The following is a 20,508-nucleotide window of genomic DNA, read 5'->3' on the forward strand; positions in this document are numbered from 1 at the left end:
GACATGGCTGTTTGTATATTATTTCCCTTTTTTGACTGAGTTCCATGAGAGGAGGGACTGTCGTTTACCCTTCTTTCTATCTCCTCTGCTGAGCATGGTGGCTGGTATAGTAGGTGCTTAAACAATGACTGACCAGCTACATTTTGGGGGCTATCGACCGCTGAACAAAACACACTATTATTCTCAATGATTTTAGCCCCAGTCCACATCTTCTCTATTTTTATCTACCAATTAGTGACATTCTCTTTACCTGTCAGCTTTCCCACTTTTTTATACCAAATAAATATAGTCTTTACCTTTGCTAGGACCTCTAGTTACTTTCTAGGCTATTCTCCACTTACTCAACTATGTCCAAGTTAAATAAGCTAAAGTTCCTGTCATCTTGGACTCCATGGTAAATCCCTTTAATTCTGGTGCTTAATAAAACTCTAGACTTCCTCATAACTTAGCCCTTCCACTGTGCCTAGACTTCAACTAAGGATATGCTTATGTTGTTCCTATTCTGAAGACTTCAGAGTTTCGCTGGAGAATTTCATGAACTCTACTAATATAATCCATTGCAAATATTTAATATTACCTGGGCTTTCAAGGTGGTTTGGTTATACCTTGTCAACTCTCTTCTATTTCCCAGGCTAATCTCAACAGAGGAACCTACCTCCTCTATTACTGAGATTAAATCTATCTGATATGATCCCCTTCATTTATCTTGCTACCTACTTAAAAATACTAGATGCAAGGTCTGTTTCTACTCTTAAAAATGAAAACATCCCTAATGTACTTGGTTTAAGTAACCATTTTACTAATAATATCAAGTATGTCCTCAAGTGCTGGCTTGCCAGTTCCTTTGGGTCTCAGTAGCTGTTCCCTCTGTAAGATGAGATGGTGTGAACTCCCTCGTCTATCTTCCTTTTTGCCCGAAAATGCTATCCAGGATCTCTTCAGTTTCTCTCATCTGCATAAGAGGTCTCTTCCCCTCTTTTCTAAAGCTAAATTCTTTGCCTATAGTTTTGTATTCTCTTCTTTCCCATTCCATCCAGAATTTTGCTCCATTACTTATCCTCTTTTTAACATCTTCAATATTATTTCCTTCTCCTTGGATACCTTTTCAGATTCTTTCAGATGTACCCAGGTCTAGTGCATCTTAAAACACACACACCCCCTGTCCATGTCACCCCTTCCTAGCCACTGTCTTATTTTTGATTCCTTTTGTTCCCAAACTTCTTGAAGGAGTGATCTGTACCTGCTGCTTCCTTTTCCTTTCCACACCCTCCCTGAAATCTGGTTTTCATCCCTACTATTCTATTGAAATTACACTTTCAAAAATCACCAATGACATGGTAATCAACATGTCCAGTGTTTTTTTCTTGGTCAGTCTCATCACAATTATAACCATCTATCTTTTTAGAAATAGCCGCTATCTTTGTCTTCCTGCAATACATTATCCTAGCCCTCCTAACTTTTTGACTATTCCTTCTCTTTCTTTTACATGTTTCTCTCAATATTTTTCTTTTTATTTTTTCCACTAAAGAACTTACTTCTATATTTTCAACTCTTTTCTTTATGTGGAAATTTATAATTCCAATATTATCCTCTGCCCTGAGTGCTAGTATTACCAAATGTCTACTAGACACTTCAAATGTAAAAGACTGAACTAATATATTCCTTGTAAAACATTTGCTCTGTTCTGATTTTATTTCTGATAATAGTATGGTTATTCTCCTGCTGATCTAGGATGAAAGCCTTAAGAGTCAGCTGATAGCCCTCTCTCCTTGCCACATCTAATCGGTTCTTTTTTTTTTCCCCAAAAAAAGTATGCCTGTCACATTCCTTCTTATCCATTTCTACTGCCACCATTTACTCCAGCTTCTCTTTACCTCAGTCTTTGATTACTATAATAACACTTACTAGCTTAATTAGCCTCTGGGCAAGGTACTTCTGTTTGCCTCTGTTTCCTCATCTATAAAATGGGGAAAATAATAGCCCCTACCTCTCAGGGTTGTTGTGAGGATCACATGAGATAATTATTTGTCAAGCTCTTAACACAGTGCTTTGTGCATAGCAGGTACTATTATAAATACTAGCTATTATTTTTAGCTACCTAGATGGAATCCCTTACTCTAGCCCTCCCTACTCTAATCCATTTGTACATTACTACCAGATTTATTGTCCCAATACATCATTTTCATTATGTCATTCCCTTCTGCAAAAACTATAAATAGTTCTCCAATGCCAAGAAGGATAAAATCAAAACTACTTTGGATTATGGAATAATCCAATCACACCCTCTCTTTCCACCCTTATTTCCCATTACTCACCAACCCAAACTTCCCTTTCCACCATCAAACTGATCTGTTCATTATTTCCTAAATATACCTCTCATCTCTCTGATTTTGCCTCTCCATTGCTTCCAACTAGAGTTGAACCATCACTGTCTACCTTTCCTAATCCTACCTCTCTCTGAGGAGCCAATGCAAGACAAACCTTTCTTTGTAAATCTTTCAGTAACCATCCACACAATGGTTCTAGTCTACAGAGATCTCTCCCTCCTCTGAAAGCCTGTAGCACTTGGCATCTATATATTTATTTGACATTTATCATAAATCAACTTTAAATGCATCTAGCACTGTGATCCAGTCATTGTAGGCACTCTAGTAAACAACCATTCCTTGGCTAGTTGGTTTTTTCTTACCTGTAATATCTGGACTGAAGGTAGGTAGAACACACAGCCTTTGACACATGGCTAGCTGAACCAAAATCGATGACCTTAACCCTGTATGGCTGTCTGGATGGATCAACCAGCATAATGTTCTCTGGCTTGAGGTCTGCATGGATAAGACCTAAGCTCTTTAATTTCATCAGGGCTGTGGCTACCTGCTGGAGGACAGGGCGGATGTATTTGAGGGGCAAGGGACTAAACTTATTCTGCTTCAGGAAGTCATAGAGGTTCTGTTCTAACATTTCAAAGACCAAGCAAGTATGGTTTTTATGTTGGAAGCACTCATAAGCTCGGACAAAGTTGTAGTCATCTGCACTCTCAGTACTCAGCCGGGCCAGGATGCTCACTTCAATCTGACCCTGTCGGGCATAAGATGGGTGGTTCTTCAAGATTTTGATAGCAACAATTTCATTGGTGCCACGTTTCCAGCACTTGACCACTTGTCCAAATGTTCCTCGACCGAGGAACTCTAAGACCTCATATGTGTTAGTCATGGAGCAGAGAACCTCATGCTGGACTAGCTGATAATCACCTTCGCTGTTGGAGCCACTATTTTTGGAGGTGGCAGTAGATGTGGTGGCAGTGGCTACAGTGGCCCCACTTGCATTATTTTGAATCATGGGTGGGTGTTCTTCAATGATCTGCACGCTGCTTGTGTTTTCAATCTCCTCACTCTTACGCTTGAGTCCACATTTTTGGTAGGTGTCAAGAAGGCTCACAGTGCTTCGACGCATCAGGTTGTGTGGTCCACCAAGGGCTTGCCCAGAGACAGAAGTGCTACTTGCAGATGTTACGACAATGTGCCCAGTGCTTCCTGGAAAGATGATGGTTTGCTCGTAAGGTAGGCTGGGGTTGGGGATTTGCAGGGAGGTGCTGACGGTAGTGGCGGCTGGTTGTGAGGGCTGTACGTTTTTGCTCTGGCTGTAGACTTTACTGTGTGTGCCGTACCCGGTCATATCCCAGTTGGAACTTGGTTCCACTTTAAGTTTCTTCACACTACAGAAGGCACTTGATTGAAGGGTGTGAGGGGAGAAAACTTGCACATGTGAGGCCATACCTAAAAGAAAAATGGAAGGAAAGTATAAAAACTATTTAAATCTGTTCTATCACAAGTAAGTTTAGAGGAACCATATCACTTTTAATGGTTTCAGTTATATGGAATATCTGTCCCCACTGATAAAAATAAGGAATTAATAATGGTTCTAAGCAGTTCACCTGCCATCACCAAAAGAATTTAAAAACTGTAAAGGTGAAGCTAAAGAGGCCTGTCAGGACTTGGATATGGAAGGAAGTGAATACATTCAGGCTTATTTTCTTCCACTAAAGTCTTACTCCAATGCCTTATCATGTCATAAGGGTATCCTTAGGTTCTCAAAGGCTTTACCAACAAAGTAAATGTTGTAACGTGTTAATGGAGTATCTCTCCAACTTGTCACAAATGAAAAGGATAAGGAAAGCCTTATTGGTTTACTAAGTCAGGCTTACAATTGCAAAATGAGATTAGTAATCGAGGGTTAGAACTACCAGGTTAAATAGTTTTTTAGAAAAAACAAATGACTCTGATTAGGCCCCATTAGTATACAACCCACAAATTAATACTTTTCAATTGTATACTTTTTCCCTTTTGGGTAGAACTTCAGAGAATTCTGTAGTCTGCTGGGTCAGCTATATAGTTGATCTGATTTAGTAATTAAGATTGTCACAGTGGCGGCTATGTGGCACAGTGAGTAAGAGCTCCGGCCCTGGAGTCGGAGGACCCGATTGCCCTCCAAAAGGCAAAAAAAAAAAAAAATCTATTCAGGTGGTGCAGTGAGTAAGAACACCAACCCCAGATCTGGGATCGTTTCCGGGCTCAGATACTTAATACCCACACAAAATAACTGGCTGTGTAACCTTGAGCAAGTTACTTAAACCTGATTGCTTTAAAAAAAAAAGTGTCACAAATATTAGATTAATTTCTTTCATTCAGTGCTTTTGGTTGAATAGAAAAGAAAAAACTGGGGGTGGCTAGCGCAGTGAGTAGAGTGCTGGCCCTGGAGCCAGGAGGACCTGAGTTCAGATCTGGCCTCAGACACTTAACACACACACACACACACACACACACACACACACGCACACACACACACACAAACTAGCCGTGTGATCTTGGGCAAGTTACTTAACCCCAACTGCCCTCCAAAAAGCAAAAAAAAAAAAAAAAAAAGAAACCAACTTTACGTCTGTTGAATGATTTTTCATTATCATAAAACTAATGCACCAACAAATTTTATAGATGCACACAAAAAAATCTGGTGCTTTCCTATTGGTACACTTACTTTGAAGTAACAAAACATAACTATTTTAAATTATTTTTTTCTTTTCTCATGCTTTTGTGAAGGGAGATTTGGCAGTTGACAGAAACATTAAATGAGAATATAAAGTCCTTTGTAAATTCTTAAGGAAAAGAGTAATATAAGATTGTTAGCACCATCTACTCAGAAAAGAGGGAGAGAAAAGAAGGTTGAAGAGAATTTGGTGAGAGATTCAGGTAAGCAAAGTCAGTGAAGGAACTAGAAGGAGGATGGAAAAGATCAGCAAAGATTTTTATAACAAATTCTTGTCACCATTAAGGCCAGTAGAGCTACCATATATGGGCTCTAACAGTCCTGAATATGCTATTAGAGGAAACAAAATATTACTGAAGAAAACAAAGATGGAAAAAGCAGATACGTCAAAAATATCTTGGAGACAACAGCCAGCCATGAAGGTATTGAGTGATTCTCAAGGTATCTAAAGGAGGAAGAAATATTAAAGGCATGGAAACCATCCTGGCCCTTATTGATATGAATATCAATAGCTACCAACCCGTATTTATACACACACATGCATATGCACACACACGTACACACACACACACACACACACAAACCTACCTACCTCTCATGTGATTAGTTTACACAGATCAGCCCTGAGAGCATCTCTGATGAAGGCATTAGGTGGGAGAGAGGCAGCATGGTATACTGTTAATCAACTAGCATTTCATGAAGTGTCTACACTGTGCCAGGCACTGTGCTAAGCGCTGTTGATATAAAGAAAAACAAAAACGAGAGTCTACTAGGGGAGACAGCTGTGTAAACTGATATGAACAGCTGCCAACAAACAAGATACATTCAAGATAAATCAGGACTAATCTCAGAGGGAATTTTAATAATTGAGGAGACTTAGGTTTCTTATAGAATGTGAGACTTTAGCAGAAACTGATAGAAGACTGGGTACCTTGGAGGCAGAGATGAGGAGGAAGAGTATTGCAGGCACAGAGGATAGCTAGCTGGTGGAAGTGCCCAGAGTTGATAGATGGAGGCCAGTGTCACTGGGTCACAGAGTATGCAGAGGGAAGTAAGGTGTAAGAAGATAGGAATGGTTAGAAAAGACAGTGTTATGAAGGTCTTTGGATGTCAAACAAAAGATTTTATATATGGTCCAAAAGATAATAGGAATCCACTTGAGTTTATTGAATAAGGGGGCGATGTGATCAGACGTGGACTTTAAGAAGATCAGTTTGAGAGCTGTGTAGAAGAAAGAGTGGAATGAAGGGAGACCAACTCTCAGGCTATTGCAGTAGTCTAGGTGTAAGGTGATGAGGGCCTGCACCAGGATATTTGTATTGTCAGAGGGCAGCTGTACCGGAAAGGATAACCCTCAGCTTGTGGCCTTTGGTGATTCAGAGAATAGTGGTACCCTCAATGGTAACAGAGGTTAGGAAGAGAGGAAGGTGTAGAAAGTAAAAATAACAAATTCACATGTTGAATTTAAAATCTCTAAAAAGCAGTTGGAGATATAAGATATTGTTCAGGTGAGAGGTGATGAGCTCACTAAGTGGAAAAGTATAGAGAGAGGAGGGGAGAGGGCCCAGGACAGAGACCTGGGGAACCCCTCACTGTGAGCAGGTAAATGAAGATTCAGCTAAGGAGACAAAGAAGGAACAGTCAGAAAGGTAGAGAGAAAATCAGGAGAGAAACTAGAAAAAAGAAGAGTACCAAGGAGAAGCTAATCAACAGTGCCAAACACTGAAGAGAGGTGAAGAAGGATAAAGATTGCGAAAAGGCCACTGGATTTGGCAATTAAGAGATCCCATGGATAGAAAATTGGCTTCCAAGGCAGAAAGACCCAAGTTTAAGTCCTGAATCTGAGGTGGACTTTAGGAATCACATAATCTTTCAGGACCATAGATAACTCTGGTTAAGTATAAGACTATAAGTACTGGTTAAAACAAACCGAGATCTCAGTCACAGGAACAGATTAGATATATAACAGAAGGGAGAAAATGTATCTAATACCCAAATATCCCATAAATACAAACACTCCATCTACTGGGCTTAGAACTAATTATTTGACAGAAAAGACCAGGACAACTGAATGGCAGTACGGAAAAAAATGTCACACTTTATACCATGATAAACTCCAAATGGATATAAGACCTAAATATAAAAAGGTTGCATCATAAACAAATTAGAGAAATATGGGGAAAATCACCTAGTTGATCTGTTGGTAGAAGAAAAGTTCATGACCAAGCAAGGGATAGAAAAGATTGCAGAAGACAAAATAGAGAATTTCGACTACATAAAACTAAAGTTTTTGCAAAAGCAAATCTAATAACAATGACAATGTGTAATATTTATATAATGCTTTAAGGTTTGTAAAACACTTAACAGAAAGCACCTCATTTTATTCTCACAATAATCCTGGGAGGTGGGTATTGTTCCCATTTTGAAAATGAGGAAACTAAGGCAGACACAGGTTAAAGTAACTTGCCTGAAGTCAAATAGCTAGTATGAGCCTGAGGCCAGATTTGAACTCAGTTCTTCCTGACTCTTGGTTTAACACTATTCAGTGTACTACTTGGCTACCTATACCAAAAAAAGCCAAAATTAGGAGAGTTATAATTAATTGGGGAAAATATCTTTGCAGCAGCTTTCCCTTATAAAGGTCTCATTTCCAAAGAACAAATTCAAATGTATAAAAATAAGAACCTTTCTCCTATTGACAAATGCTTGAGGGATATGAATAGGCCATTCTCAAGGGAAGAAACATTAAGAAAAAAAGTTTCAAATCACTACTAGAAAAATGCAAATTAAAGTAATTCTGAGATTCCACTTCATACCCATCAGATTGGCAAAGATGACAAAAAAAGAAAATGACAAATGTTGGAAGGGCCATGGGAAAACAGGTGCCTTGATGTACCATTGGTGGGCTTATGAGTAGATACAATCATTCTGGAAAGTAATTTATAATTATTCATTAAAAGTTACAGACAGTGCATATTCTTTGACCCATCTATACCACTGTGCAGCAGAGAAAGAGGAAAGAGTCTTATATGCACAAAAATATTTATAGTGGCTCTTTTTGTGGTGGCAAAAAAACCTGAAAACTAAATGAATGCCCATAAATTGAGGAATGGTTAAATAAATTATGGTATGTGAGTGTGATGGAATATTGTTGTGCTCCAGGCAATGAGGAAATAAATGATTTCATAGGAGTACTGAAAGAATTATATGAATTGATAACAGTGTAAAGCCCATAATAATTTATCTTATAACATCAATATTATTTTTTTTAAGGGAGAGAAAGCAGCTTGCTATTAAAAAAAAAAAAGAGGGGAAGGAGTCAAGATGGCAGAGTAGAAACAGGACTTCCACAGGGCTCCCCCACCCACTTCCTCCAATTCATGTAAAAAATGACTCTAAACAAACTTTGGAGCTACAGAACCCACAAAATGGCACAGAGAAGCTAACTTCCCGCTGAAGATAGCCCGGCAGGCCGGCAGGAAGCGGCCAGTGTAACATGCTCGAGCCAGAAGTTTTAGCCTCAGGGCGGCCACAATCAGCCCCCAGATGGAGGGACTTAAGATCACCAGAAGCTGCTTCCAGAATTATCAACCCATAGATGCTAAGGAAAAAGTGAGGTCAGTGCAGTGTGGACTTTGGGACCTGGAAATTCGGAATGTGATCCGGCCTTTGCCCCCAGGGCAAGAAGCAGCTGAGGCTCCACGGCCCTGCAGCCACCCACCATGTGGCTGCTTCAGAGCTCCTGGCCTGCAGATTGTAAGGGGGACCAAGCAACCATTCTGAGGGGTAATTGCTCTTGCTTTAACCTGCTTGGATCTGGATTGCAGTCGGGGTGGAGGTCCTGGGGTGTGTGACCAGCTTGCCAGAGCTTGTGGAGGCTTCTGAGAGGCAGCCAACTAACAGCTCCAGCAGCTGAGAAAACCCCAGTGATTGGGACACAGCTTCCTCCTCTGGTAGCAGAGTTCTACTGTGGCAAAAAGCTCAAAAGTCAAGTAATTGAGTGGCAACATAAGCAAATAAGGGAAGCAAGGCAAACACAGCAGTCCGACTTTGTATTCCTATTTTGGGGACAAAAAGGATCAAAGCATGGAACAGAAGGAATACAGTGAAGTCAGAACTCCTGTACCAGAAGCTTCCAAGAAAAGGATAAGCTGCTTACAGGCCATAGTGACTTGCCCAATGTCACACGGCTAGTTTTTTGTGTTAAGTGTCTGAGGTCGGATTTGAACTCAGGTCCTCCTGTCTCCAGGGCCGGTCTTGATTTTTCATAAAGTCACTAGCTTCCATTTGCTCCAGTCTAATTCCTCAGACACTTAACACAAAAAACTAGCTGTGTGACATTGGGCAAGTCACTTAACCCCAATTGCCCTGCCCTCTCCTCCCCCAAAAAGCAAAAAAAAAAAGTTTAAAATCAAATGTTTAAAAAATATGTATTATTATTATTATTTTATGTGTAACTGGGAAATAAGATACATAGGCACAGGGGCACAGAGATCCACCATGCCCTACTGGAAAGTCGGAGGGGTTATGGGGGAAGATATGAAAGAGAGCAGATTGGGGGAGGAGATATTCAGTGGGATCGCTATTTTGGGGTGGTGGGTAGGGGGAAAATGTGGAGAAAATTTATAACTCAAAGTCTTGTGGAAATGAATGATGTAAACTAAAAAGTTCTTTAAAAGTTTATAAAAAAAAATAAACTATAGAGATTCAAAAAAAAGAGTGGTAGGAGTTCTATAGGCATAGAATACTGCATGCACTTTCAGGTTTGGTCACTGTATTGTTAGTTTTACTTGTTTTTGAAGAAATACTCTACATTTGACCATATTAACACATGATTGAATGAAAGATATAGAGAATATAAAATCCCAATATGCTTCCTGTCCATTATTAGGAAAAAAATTATTTGATTCAGTAGAGGTAAACATTGTATTTAAACTTTCCCCTCCACTAGATATCTCTCAGGAATTAGTCAAAATTACAAAATATTGGGGTGGCTAGGTGGCACAGTGAGTAAAGCGCCAGCCCCCAGAGTCAGGAAGACCCAAGTTCGGTTCTGGTCTCAGACACTTAACACCGCCCCGCCCCCCCCCCCCCCCCCCACATACATAAAAACTAGCCATGTATTTAACTTGGGCAAGCTAATTAATTAATTAATACCCAATTGCCCTCCAAAAGGCCAAAAAAAATTTACACAGTATTCCTGGAAAGATATAGTAGAGAAAACCTTGTTTGATGCCCTTCTAATGATAGGCTTAAAATGAGGAGGTATATGATTACCAAAGGTGTTCACCACTGTTATGGAAAAGGTCCAAGGCTGAGTCCAAGTTGAAGACAGACTCGCCATATATAGATGGCAAAGCCTTTCAGCTACTCCTATATGGTATGGCTCATTGTATCAGGCCCTGCAACAGTGCAGGGCCTCCTAAATGAGATCCATAATTATTCAAAATAACTATATTTAATTATCCACAGAGGAAAAAAATGGATGAAGAATGCCTAATATGCAGACTAGGGAAACACATGGAAGGAGGACCTATAGAGCTCATCCACCAGTATATATAACTTGGAAAGATACTACAAATAGATATGTTGGGCCCTCTTATTCAATCCTGGACCCAACATAAGTTGGACTGCTTTTAGAAAACATCAAGTTTTTTGTTTTGGGGTTTTTTTTTTGTTTTTTTTTTTTGCCTTTTGGAGGGCAATACATGGCTAGTTTTTTTGTGTGGGTGTTAAGTGTCTGAGGCCGGAACCGAACTCGGGCCCTCCTGACTCTGGGGCCAGCCTTTTACTCACTGCGCCACCTAGCCACCCAAGTTTTGTTTTTTTTTAATGCTTTCCATACTTCTCCTGAAACAAAGGCCATCTTTTTAATACCTGTTTTCCTTTGGTGATACTGTATGGCTATAAACACTACAGTGTCCAAAAAACTGAAGTTAAGGATAAGCAATAAAGAGGTATTTAGCAAAAAGGAACATGCTGTAACATATAATATGTCTAGGGCTTGGTACTGTGCCTGGCACATAATAAATGCTTATTATTTTATCTATTTTCAACCTACCTACCATTTATATAATGTTTTAAGGCTTGCAAGGCATCTTACATGTTATCTCATTTTATCCTTTCAACCACCCTGAAAGGCGATGAGATAACTTTAACTGAGAGAGGTGAGGGGACTTGCCTGGCCAGCGTCATGCAGCCCTAGGAAGCATCTGATGTAGTGTTTCTCTTTTCCTTTTCCCCCCTCCCTCGCTCTCTCTCTCTTAATACTTTCCAAATTTCCCCTCCTTCATCCCTTTCTGTCTCACTCTTAATACTTTCCAAATTTCTCCTTCTCCCCTCTCTGTCTCTCTGTTTCTCATTGCATCTGGTTCTTTTCGCCTTCTTGCTTCTTTGACCTGGCTCTTTGAAAGCAACTCCCTGCCTTTGGCCCCAATTGCTCCCAATCTCAGGCCACATTTTCCTGCTTTACCTTCTTAATTCATTACCTCATAGATTTCTGACTTTGATTTTTAGACCAGTTACCCACTGGTTGCTGTTGTTCTTGATCACACCTGACCCAATTTTCAAGGTTTGGTTTTGCTTACTCACTTCTTCCCTGTTACTCACTCTTCACTAATCCCTAATGCCAGCTGATTCCTAACCATCCTATCAAATGGAAGAAACTCCTCAGATGTATGAGGAAACCACAACAAGGCTGCCTGCCATTAAAGACAAAGGAGAAATCAAGCCTCTAAATAAACACTATCCATGCTAATATGTCCAAATAGTTTTCTTTTTAATATTATTATATGCATGAATATTTTAAAATTTCTTTTTAGTATTACATTTTAATTGTAGAGTCTTTGGGGGGGGATAAATGTCCTTAAGTTTTATAATTATAAATATATTTAGTCCTTTTTCATGTGTCTAGTATTTATTCAAAACACTAAGGCAAAGTTCCATTCCTGAATTTCAAATAAAAATATTTAAGATATACTGAAAAGGCAAAATGCTTGCAAAATATGAAGGGAAACAAAGTAAGATTCTATATCTACAATCATTTAACCTACAATGAGGAAGAAAAGAGGATTTTCCATCAGGAACAAGAAATCGAGGTGGGTACAGAATCAGATGTGAATTGTGTGCCTCTTACAAAGCTGAACCTAGGCTATATTCAAGGAATGAGGTTTTACTTGGTATGAATGAAAGAACTGCTTTTTCAGATGCACCATGCATAAATGAAAATAAGACTTTTTCATCAGATGTATCTGAATCATGTAGAATTGTTCCTAACAAAAAAGAATTTAAGATTTTATGTAATAAAATAAAATAAGATATGGATGTATAACAAGTCATATAAAATAAAGAAATACAATAACCAAATGCCTTCTGAAAATGTATGTGCATGTTTCAGAGTAATTGTAGAATAATCTATGAGGGCTGATAGATCACACTGACAATAATTACTGTTAATAATGCAATGAAAAGGCATTTCTGTTGAAATTCTGTATCTCTATAGGAGTGTCTAACTTAAATTAATTGTTAATAAATAGAAAGTCAAGCCATAAAGGGTTAAACTTACTTCTGAATTTCCTCTTTATCCTCTCCAGAAACACTTTAAAACTCTCAAAAAGTCCTAGCTGTGGTCTGTCTTTAGCTACCTGAGCCTGCCTGCGGACATCAACAAGCTGCTTGTCTTATCAGAATAAGGAATCAAATGCCTTTCCAGCAGCTTTCTCCCTGCTGTGTTAACTGAGATGATGCTCTCTAATTACCTATCCAGCAATTTAGCCCACTGCACACGTTTTCTCCACTAACTGCTTCTTTCTCTCAGTTCCTGTACCTTCTACAGTCAGAACTGAAAGACCCCAAAGAACATGGAACCAATGCAGGCTGTGTTTCTCCCCATGACCTCACCTTCCAATCAGGATTTGGTTACCTGGGTGACTGTTACAGAGATGAGAGGCTCTCTATAGTCTCTCAGTTATTCCTCCAGGAGCCTTCCTACTTTCTAACGAATAGCTGATTCACAATAAAAGAATTTATTTAACTAAATCCTGCATTTCCCAACACTATTCCTATTCCTATGCCTGCCCATGACATGAAGGTGGTCCTAGGTTCTCTGAGCCTATGGCAACAGGGCATGAGCTCTAGCAGATCCTACCAAATGAGAGATGTTTTAAGTATGGTCCCCCATGATCTGAGGATCAGTCTAGCTACATCTATAAAAGTTTACCACCAAAAGGTTGGTCCTCAGGCAATGATTTTTTTTTTTTTTGGCTACAGCAACTGATGAAACAGTCAAGTATGAAGGAGGTACAATCTGCATTGCTGGATGGATTTACACCAATAAAATCACACTTTATATTTGAAGTACGAAAATATAAACTTTTTACTTCCTTTAATACCTTCTTACAATAGCAGTTTCAAAGCTATTGCTTTCTAGATGCTCTGTTAAAGGGGCCAACCTCTTCTTCCTCCATTTCTGATAATTTAAAATGTATTTTGAAAACAGAATAGTTTTAAACAGTTTTATAAAATGATTTCTTTACAGACTGATAATTTAGGTTGCTGTCACTAGATGAAGCCCTTGGGTTTAGCTGAATGAATTAACAAGCTATGTTTTTATAGATATCTATCAATGTACATAATTTAGGCCTTTTTAAAATTAAAATGTAACATATAACTATAAAAAATGAAATTGTTTTCAAAAGTACGTACATTGACGGCAATTAAAACAAGAAGAGTAACTAAACTAAAGGGGAAAAAAAATCTTTGCAGCAAATTTTTCTGATAAAGGTCTCATTTCCAAATGTACTTCAGTCCAATAATGATTATTCTCTAATTTCCATTTGTTTATAATTTGGAGCAAAATTTAAAGAAATCAAATACAAAGTATAAATCAAATGCTTTCTCCCACTAAATTCTGACTATATTAAAGTGCTTCTTATAGTAAACTTGGTATTCATTCTTCTTTTTTAAGACAAATCTCACTATTTTTTTTCAGGCTACTTCAGGAATAAAGAAGTCCTAGATATTGGTTAGAGTTTCCATCAGCTTAAAATGTCTTTGTTACCATTTGCTTCTTTGCTGCCAGTATCCACTGAGGATTCTTTGATGGTCAAAAAAAGTTAACTGAGGATCTCATTGTTATTTAGCTGATACTTCACTCCATTTAACTGTCTCTTTCCTGTTGATACTGGAAACTTGGGTTTCGTGTAAAAGTTATTTTACAGAATATACAGATCTATTAACTACTATTATTAACTAACTACCAGTTAGGATCATCCAAATAATTTATTTAAACTGCTTTGCCTTCTTCCCCCACATTTTGATCTACACCTGAAATAACAAGCTTCTCAGAAGCAAGATAATATTTTGATGGCACAGAAAAAGCCTAAAGCCACCTCAGCCAATCTGACTTGTATATAATGATAGTTGTTATACTAATCATTAAACATAATATCATAACATTTCTTTTAATCTTCATTTTTAACTTTTTTTTTTCTTTTTGGAGGGGGGAAGGTATGGCAATTGGGGTTAAGTAACTTGCCCAAGGTCACATGGCTAGTTTTGTGTTAAGTGTCTGAGGCCGCATTTGAACTCAGGTCCTCCTGACTCCAGGGCTGGTGCTCTATTCACTGTGCCATCAGCCGCCCCAATTTTTTACTTCTTAAAAACATACAACTAAAGCCATTTTGTAACGAGATCATTTTAAAATATATGCATTCTGTCCTGTAGCACAGAGACAATGTAAGTCACCAGTAAAAGCTTTGTTCAACATTTTTCAATGCATGCATTAAACCTGGAGCATTGGTGCTAAGTATATTCCTCTCTCACCACCCTCTTCTTTATAAAGAGGGTGTGGGAAACTCTTAACTCAGTGTCACTCGTGATGAAAGATGTTATCCACCTCCTACAAGAGAGATGACAAATTCAGGATGCTGACAATATGGCCAGTGCAGGGAATTCATTTGGTTTAATTATGAATATTTATAATCAAAGGTTTCGTTTTCAGTGGGAGTAGGGGAGCTGGGAGAAACAGAAAAATGAATTTTCTTTAATTGAAAAAAAATTATTTTTAAAAGTATGTACATTAAAGGCAATTAAAACTGTTAACTGTAAGAGATATTTTTCTTTGATAAAGGTCTCATTTCCAAAATATATAAGGAACTAATTCAAATATTAAGAATAACTTCCATTCTCTAAATGATGAATGGTCAAAGCTATAAGCAAGCAGTTTTCAGAAGAGTACTACTAAAGTTCATGAGAGGAAGAAGTAGACAAACCATCATCATATCAAATACTTAAAATATTTCCTTTGATTGGCATGTGACATTACCACTCAGATGCCTATCACATGGTCAAACGGAAACAGATCTTGAACACCATGCTTATCAGATTGCTAGGCATATAAATTTGCTGAAATCTGCCCTTTTCCAAGAATATTTGGGAACCCAAGAGGTAAATTTACTGGGGGAATATCTGTCTTGAGGCATAACATATGACACATGAATCACAGATCACAAATTTAGAGTGGGAAGTAATCTTGGTCATTTAAGCCATTTCCCTCATTTTACAGATTAGTCAAATGAGAAACAGAGATTTAATGACTTGTCAAGGTTATTCAGGTGGTGAGGGTCCTATTTCTGCTGTACCAGTCTCTTGAATAGGCAGTTCCTATGTAAATTATAATTTTTAAATATATACGCACACACACACACATATATACATACATATATATATGAAGGTTAAAATGTTAGAAAAGGGTCTTCTGGATCCACTTTAACAAAAATGTAATTTATCTCAGTATAGAGGGGAGATGACTGTTGAACACAAGTGAAAGAATTAATAGGGGAAAAGATAGATGTGCTTGAATAAATTAAAATACTTTCTGTACAACAAAACAATATAACAAAAATAAAAGGAAAATAACATGGGAAAGTATTTTAAAAGTGACATCTAAAATACATAAGAAAGTAAAAAATTTGCAAGTTATAGTCTTTAATGAATAAATAGTTAAGGGATAGGGACAAGTTTTCAAAAGAAAAAAACTTTAATAAACACTTAAATGTTTAAACTCATGAATAAACAAAGAGGTATAATTTAGAACAGCTCTCTGGTGTCACCTTATAACTATCAAATTGGCAAACATAATTAAACATGATAAACTTAATATTAGAGGGGTTGTGAAGAAATAAGTACATCACCCATTGAACGCAAAATTACAAACTAGAGAACCTTTTTCGAACAACCAGGCAGTACATAGAAAAGTTACCAAAACACTCATACCCTTTGACTCTATAATTCTAACTTTAAGAATATATACCCTGAGAATGCTAACAAAATGAAAGGACAAAAAAATCTTAGAAGATTTGCATAAAATTTTTTGTAAAGGGTGTAAAAGTGGAAGCTACAGAAATGTCTAACAGTAGGGAAAGGGTTAAATAAATTGTGGTGCCCTAATGTAGTGAAGTACTATGTTACAAGTAGGATCTAAAATTATGAGTATAAAGAAATCAGCATCGTGATGAAATATTGCAAAGTAAAAAGCAAACAACAAAAACAATGAGAAGAATAGGACACATAGATAAAATGAAGGTACGTGAAAGGAAAAGGGAATAAAGGAAGAATATACTGGAAAAAGACTTAGGCCATGTGACAAGTTATGACTAAAATAATACGAGAAGTAATTTATTTGAATGTAAATAGTTGCACAGCAAATTTACTGGGTTGTATGGATGTTTAATAGAAACTATAGTACTGTGGAAAGCAATGGTTTTGACACACAGGGCTTGGTATTTAAACCTGATTCTGCTACTAACTAGTTTAGGCAAGCAGGTAAACTCTCAGCTTCAGCCTCCTATATCATTTATAAAACAAGAGAGATTAGGTGACTTCTGAGTACCTTTCAGGTCTAAATTTATGATCTTGTGTTTTTGATATAAAGCATATAATAAATTATAGAAAATGAATTATAGAGAAATATATACAAAATAATGTGAAATGAAAAGAGAAAAACTAGAAGATCAGTATACACACTGGTACCACATAAAAGGAAATTAGACTAATACAGCAGGAATTGGATAGACAATGGAAAACAAAGTTGAAGGAGGAAATGAGTGGTAAGTTATCACAGTTATCGGTATGATAAAGGCCATTTTAAAGAGTTTAGGTGGGTTTTTTTTGTTTTGTTTTTTTTAAGCAATCGGGTTTAGTAACTTAATCAAGGTTACACGGCCAGTTATTTCTGGGTGTGGTGCTGAGTGTCTGAGCCTGGGATTTGATCTCCAGGTCATCCTGACACTGGAGCCAGTGCTCTTACTCGCTGAGCCACCTGGCCGCCCCTAGGAGTTTAGGTTTTAATGTGAGTTTAATTGGCACTAAGATCCCTTCCAGATCAAAATCTAAGATCCTGGGCTATTATTTTAAATTAAGTTCATAATGAATTACTTATTAAAAGCAAATCTCCAAACTATATTTGGACATGTGTGCATGCACGCATGTATGTATAAACGAGAGAGAGTAAAACCTGGCTAATCCAAAAGTCAGTCTTAAAATAACCTTAACTCATGGGGGCAGCTAAGTGGCACACTGAATAGAGCACTGGCCCTGGAGTCAGGATGTCGTGAGTTCAAATCCAGCCTCAGACACTTGCCGCTTACTAGTCCTGTGACCTTGGGCAAGTCACTTAACCCCAATTGCCCTCCAAAAACAAACAAAAATAACCTTAACTCTCGGTGACCATCAGCCCTATTTTACCTAAAGATATGGACATTTAGGGGTGGCCAGGTAGCACAGCGAGTATGAGCACCGGTTCCAGTGTCGGGATGACCTGGGATCGAATCCGGGCTCAGATACTCAGCACCACACCCAGAAATAACTGGCCGTGTAACCTTGAGCAAGTTACTTAATCCCGATTGCTTTAAAAAAAAAAAAGACATTTGGAACACCCAAAACAAGTACAATAAAACCCATGTACTAAAATTATGTATTTTAATTCCTGGACCCTAACACTTAGCTTCACTAACTTTGATATAATTTTTAACACATTTAGCTATCTGATTTTTCTGTTTACAATAGATTAGAAGTGGAGCAGAGGAGAAATCTTCAGAGGCAAGCACAATGATAATAGAAGAAGAGAAGACAAAGAGTATAGACCATACAGTACAATAATGGATTTTCATAACAGTACTAGAAAGTTATTCTAGTAGAGTAATATGGATTAAAGAAGATAATAGAATTTAGAGGTGAATGGAATTTATAAATCATTTGATCCATCTAATCCCTCATTTGACAGATGAGGGCCCTGAGGCTCATTGAGAATAACTTGCTCAAGATCACACAGAGGAGTAAAAATCACAGCATCAGTGTTCAAAGCAAGGAACAAACCTCTGAAACCAAAGCCAGTGTTCTTTACCCTATCTTGTAGCCTCTCACACAGCCCCGGAGTGAGGTAATGAAGGCATTACCACTCAACACAGGTGCTCAATAACACTCATTGAATTGGACTGAGAAGGGACAGATAACATAATATTTTTAAAATGAAGAAGAGAAATGGGACAAATTGAACATTTATTAAATGTCCAGTATATGGTAAGTATTGGGGATACAAATAGGAAAGAAATAAAAAACAGTCCCTTACCTCAAGTAGTTTACATTTTTTTAATTTTATAATTAATTTGTTTGTTTCCTTTTAGTTTACAGGATTCAATTCCACAATTCCTTGAGTTTCACATTTTGTCCCCCCCTCCTCTCCCCCCCATGGCGGCATATAGTCAAGTATAGGATCTGTAAATACTTTCACATTATACATAAGTCAGGTTATAAAGATGGATTATATCAGCTGGAATGAAAAATGGTAAAGACGACATAAAACCAAACAAGAGAAGGAAAAAGACCAGGTATTTTGCTTCCACCTGGATATAAACTCAGTTCTTTCTAGTTCTTTCTCTGGATGCACATATTTCTCTCCATCATGAGTCTTTTGGGATTGACTTATATCACTGCATTGCTGAGAGGAGCCCAGTCTGTCAAAGTTGGCCATGACACATATGTTGTGTCTGTAATTGTGTACAAATTTCTCCTGGTTCTACTCTTCTCACTCAGCATCAGTTCGTATAAGCCTCTCCAGGTAAATATGAAAACCGTCTGCTCCTCGTTTCTTATAGCACAATAGTATTCCATAACATGCATATACCACAACTTGTTCAGCCATTCCCCAATTGATGGGCACCCCCTTAATTTCCAATTCTTTGCCACCACAAAAAGAGCTGCTATAAACATTTTTGTACATATGAGTCTTCCTCCCACTTCTATGATCTCTTTGGGATATAACCCTAAGAGTGGTATTGCTGGGTCAAAGGATATGAAAGTATTTATAGCCCTTTGGGCATAACTCCAGATTGCTCTCCAGAAAGGCTGGATCAGTTCACAACTCCACCAGCAATGCATTAGCGTTCCAATTTGCCCACATCCTCTCCAGCATTTGTCATTTTCCTGTTTTGTCATCTTAGCCAATCTGACTGATGAGATATGGTACCTCAGAGTTGTTTTGATTTGCATTTCTCTAATCAATAGTGATTTAGAGCATTTCTTCATGTGCTTATAGATATCTTTCATTTCTTTCTCTGAAAACTGCCTGTTCATATCCTTTGACCATTTTATCAATTGGGGAATGACTTGTATTCTTATAGATTTGACTCAATTCTCTGTATATTTTAGAAATGAGTCCTTTATCAGAGACATAGGTTGTAAAGATTCTTTCCCAATTTTCCACCTCCCTTTTAATCTTGGTTACATTGGCTTTGTACAGAAGCTTTTCAATTTCATGTAGTCAAAATTATCCATTTTACATTTTATAATGTTCTCTAATTCTTGTTTAGTCATAAAGTCTTTCCGTCTCCACGAGTCTGACAGGTAAACTATTCCTTGTTTTACGAGACTGCTTACAGTATCAACCTTTATACCTAGATCATGCACCCATTTAGACTTGATTTTGGTACATGGTGGTAGATAATGGTCTATGCCCAGTTTCTGCCATACTATATTCCAGTTTTCCCAGAAGTTTTTTGTCAAATAGTGAGTTCTTATCCCAAAAACTGGGGTCTTTGGGTTTATCAAACAATAGATTGCTGTAGTCGTTGACTTCTGAATCTCGTGCGCCTAATCTATTCCATTGATCCACTCCTCTATTACTCAGCCAGTACCAAGTAGTTTTGATGACTGCTGCTTTATAATACAGACTGAAATCTGGTATAGCTAGTCCACCTTCCCTAGCATTTCTTTTCATTAATTCCCTTGATATAAGTAGTTTACATTTTAATGGAGTAAACAATTCAAAGGGGAATAGTGGTCAGGGAGGGTCCTTTTAGTCTGTAAAATTATAGGGATGGTAGGTGAGAGGCACCAAAGGGGAGTAAATTGATATCTACCATCCAGGAACAATAGCAGTTAATTTGATAGTGGTTCATAGCTCCAAAACTA

At 37.8% G+C, this 20,508-nt stretch overlaps 1 protein-coding gene across 7 annotated transcripts in view; it reads right to left on the reverse strand.

Annotated features, from left to right (window-relative positions):
* The window catches only part of HIPK2 (homeodomain interacting protein kinase 2), a 251,076-nt gene that overhangs the window by 159,633 nt on the left and 70,935 nt on the right, over window positions 1-20,508 (reverse strand). For all 7 annotated transcript variants that reach the window (XM_069087340.1, XM_069087337.1, XM_069087338.1 and 4 more), the window contains one exon: window positions 2,690-3,773. In XM_069087340.1, coding sequence (XP_068943441.1) covers window positions 2,690-3,773 — 1,084 coding nt within the window. The remainder of the gene's footprint in view (window positions 1-2,689; window positions 3,774-20,508) is intronic.

Source organism: Petaurus breviceps, unplaced genomic scaffold (assembly GCF_028583685.1).
Source record: "Petaurus breviceps papuanus isolate PSGF00001 unplaced genomic scaffold, PetGlider_PUasm1.0 181, whole genome shotgun sequence".
NCBI lineage: Eukaryota > Metazoa > Chordata > Mammalia > Diprotodontia > Petauridae > Petaurus > Petaurus breviceps.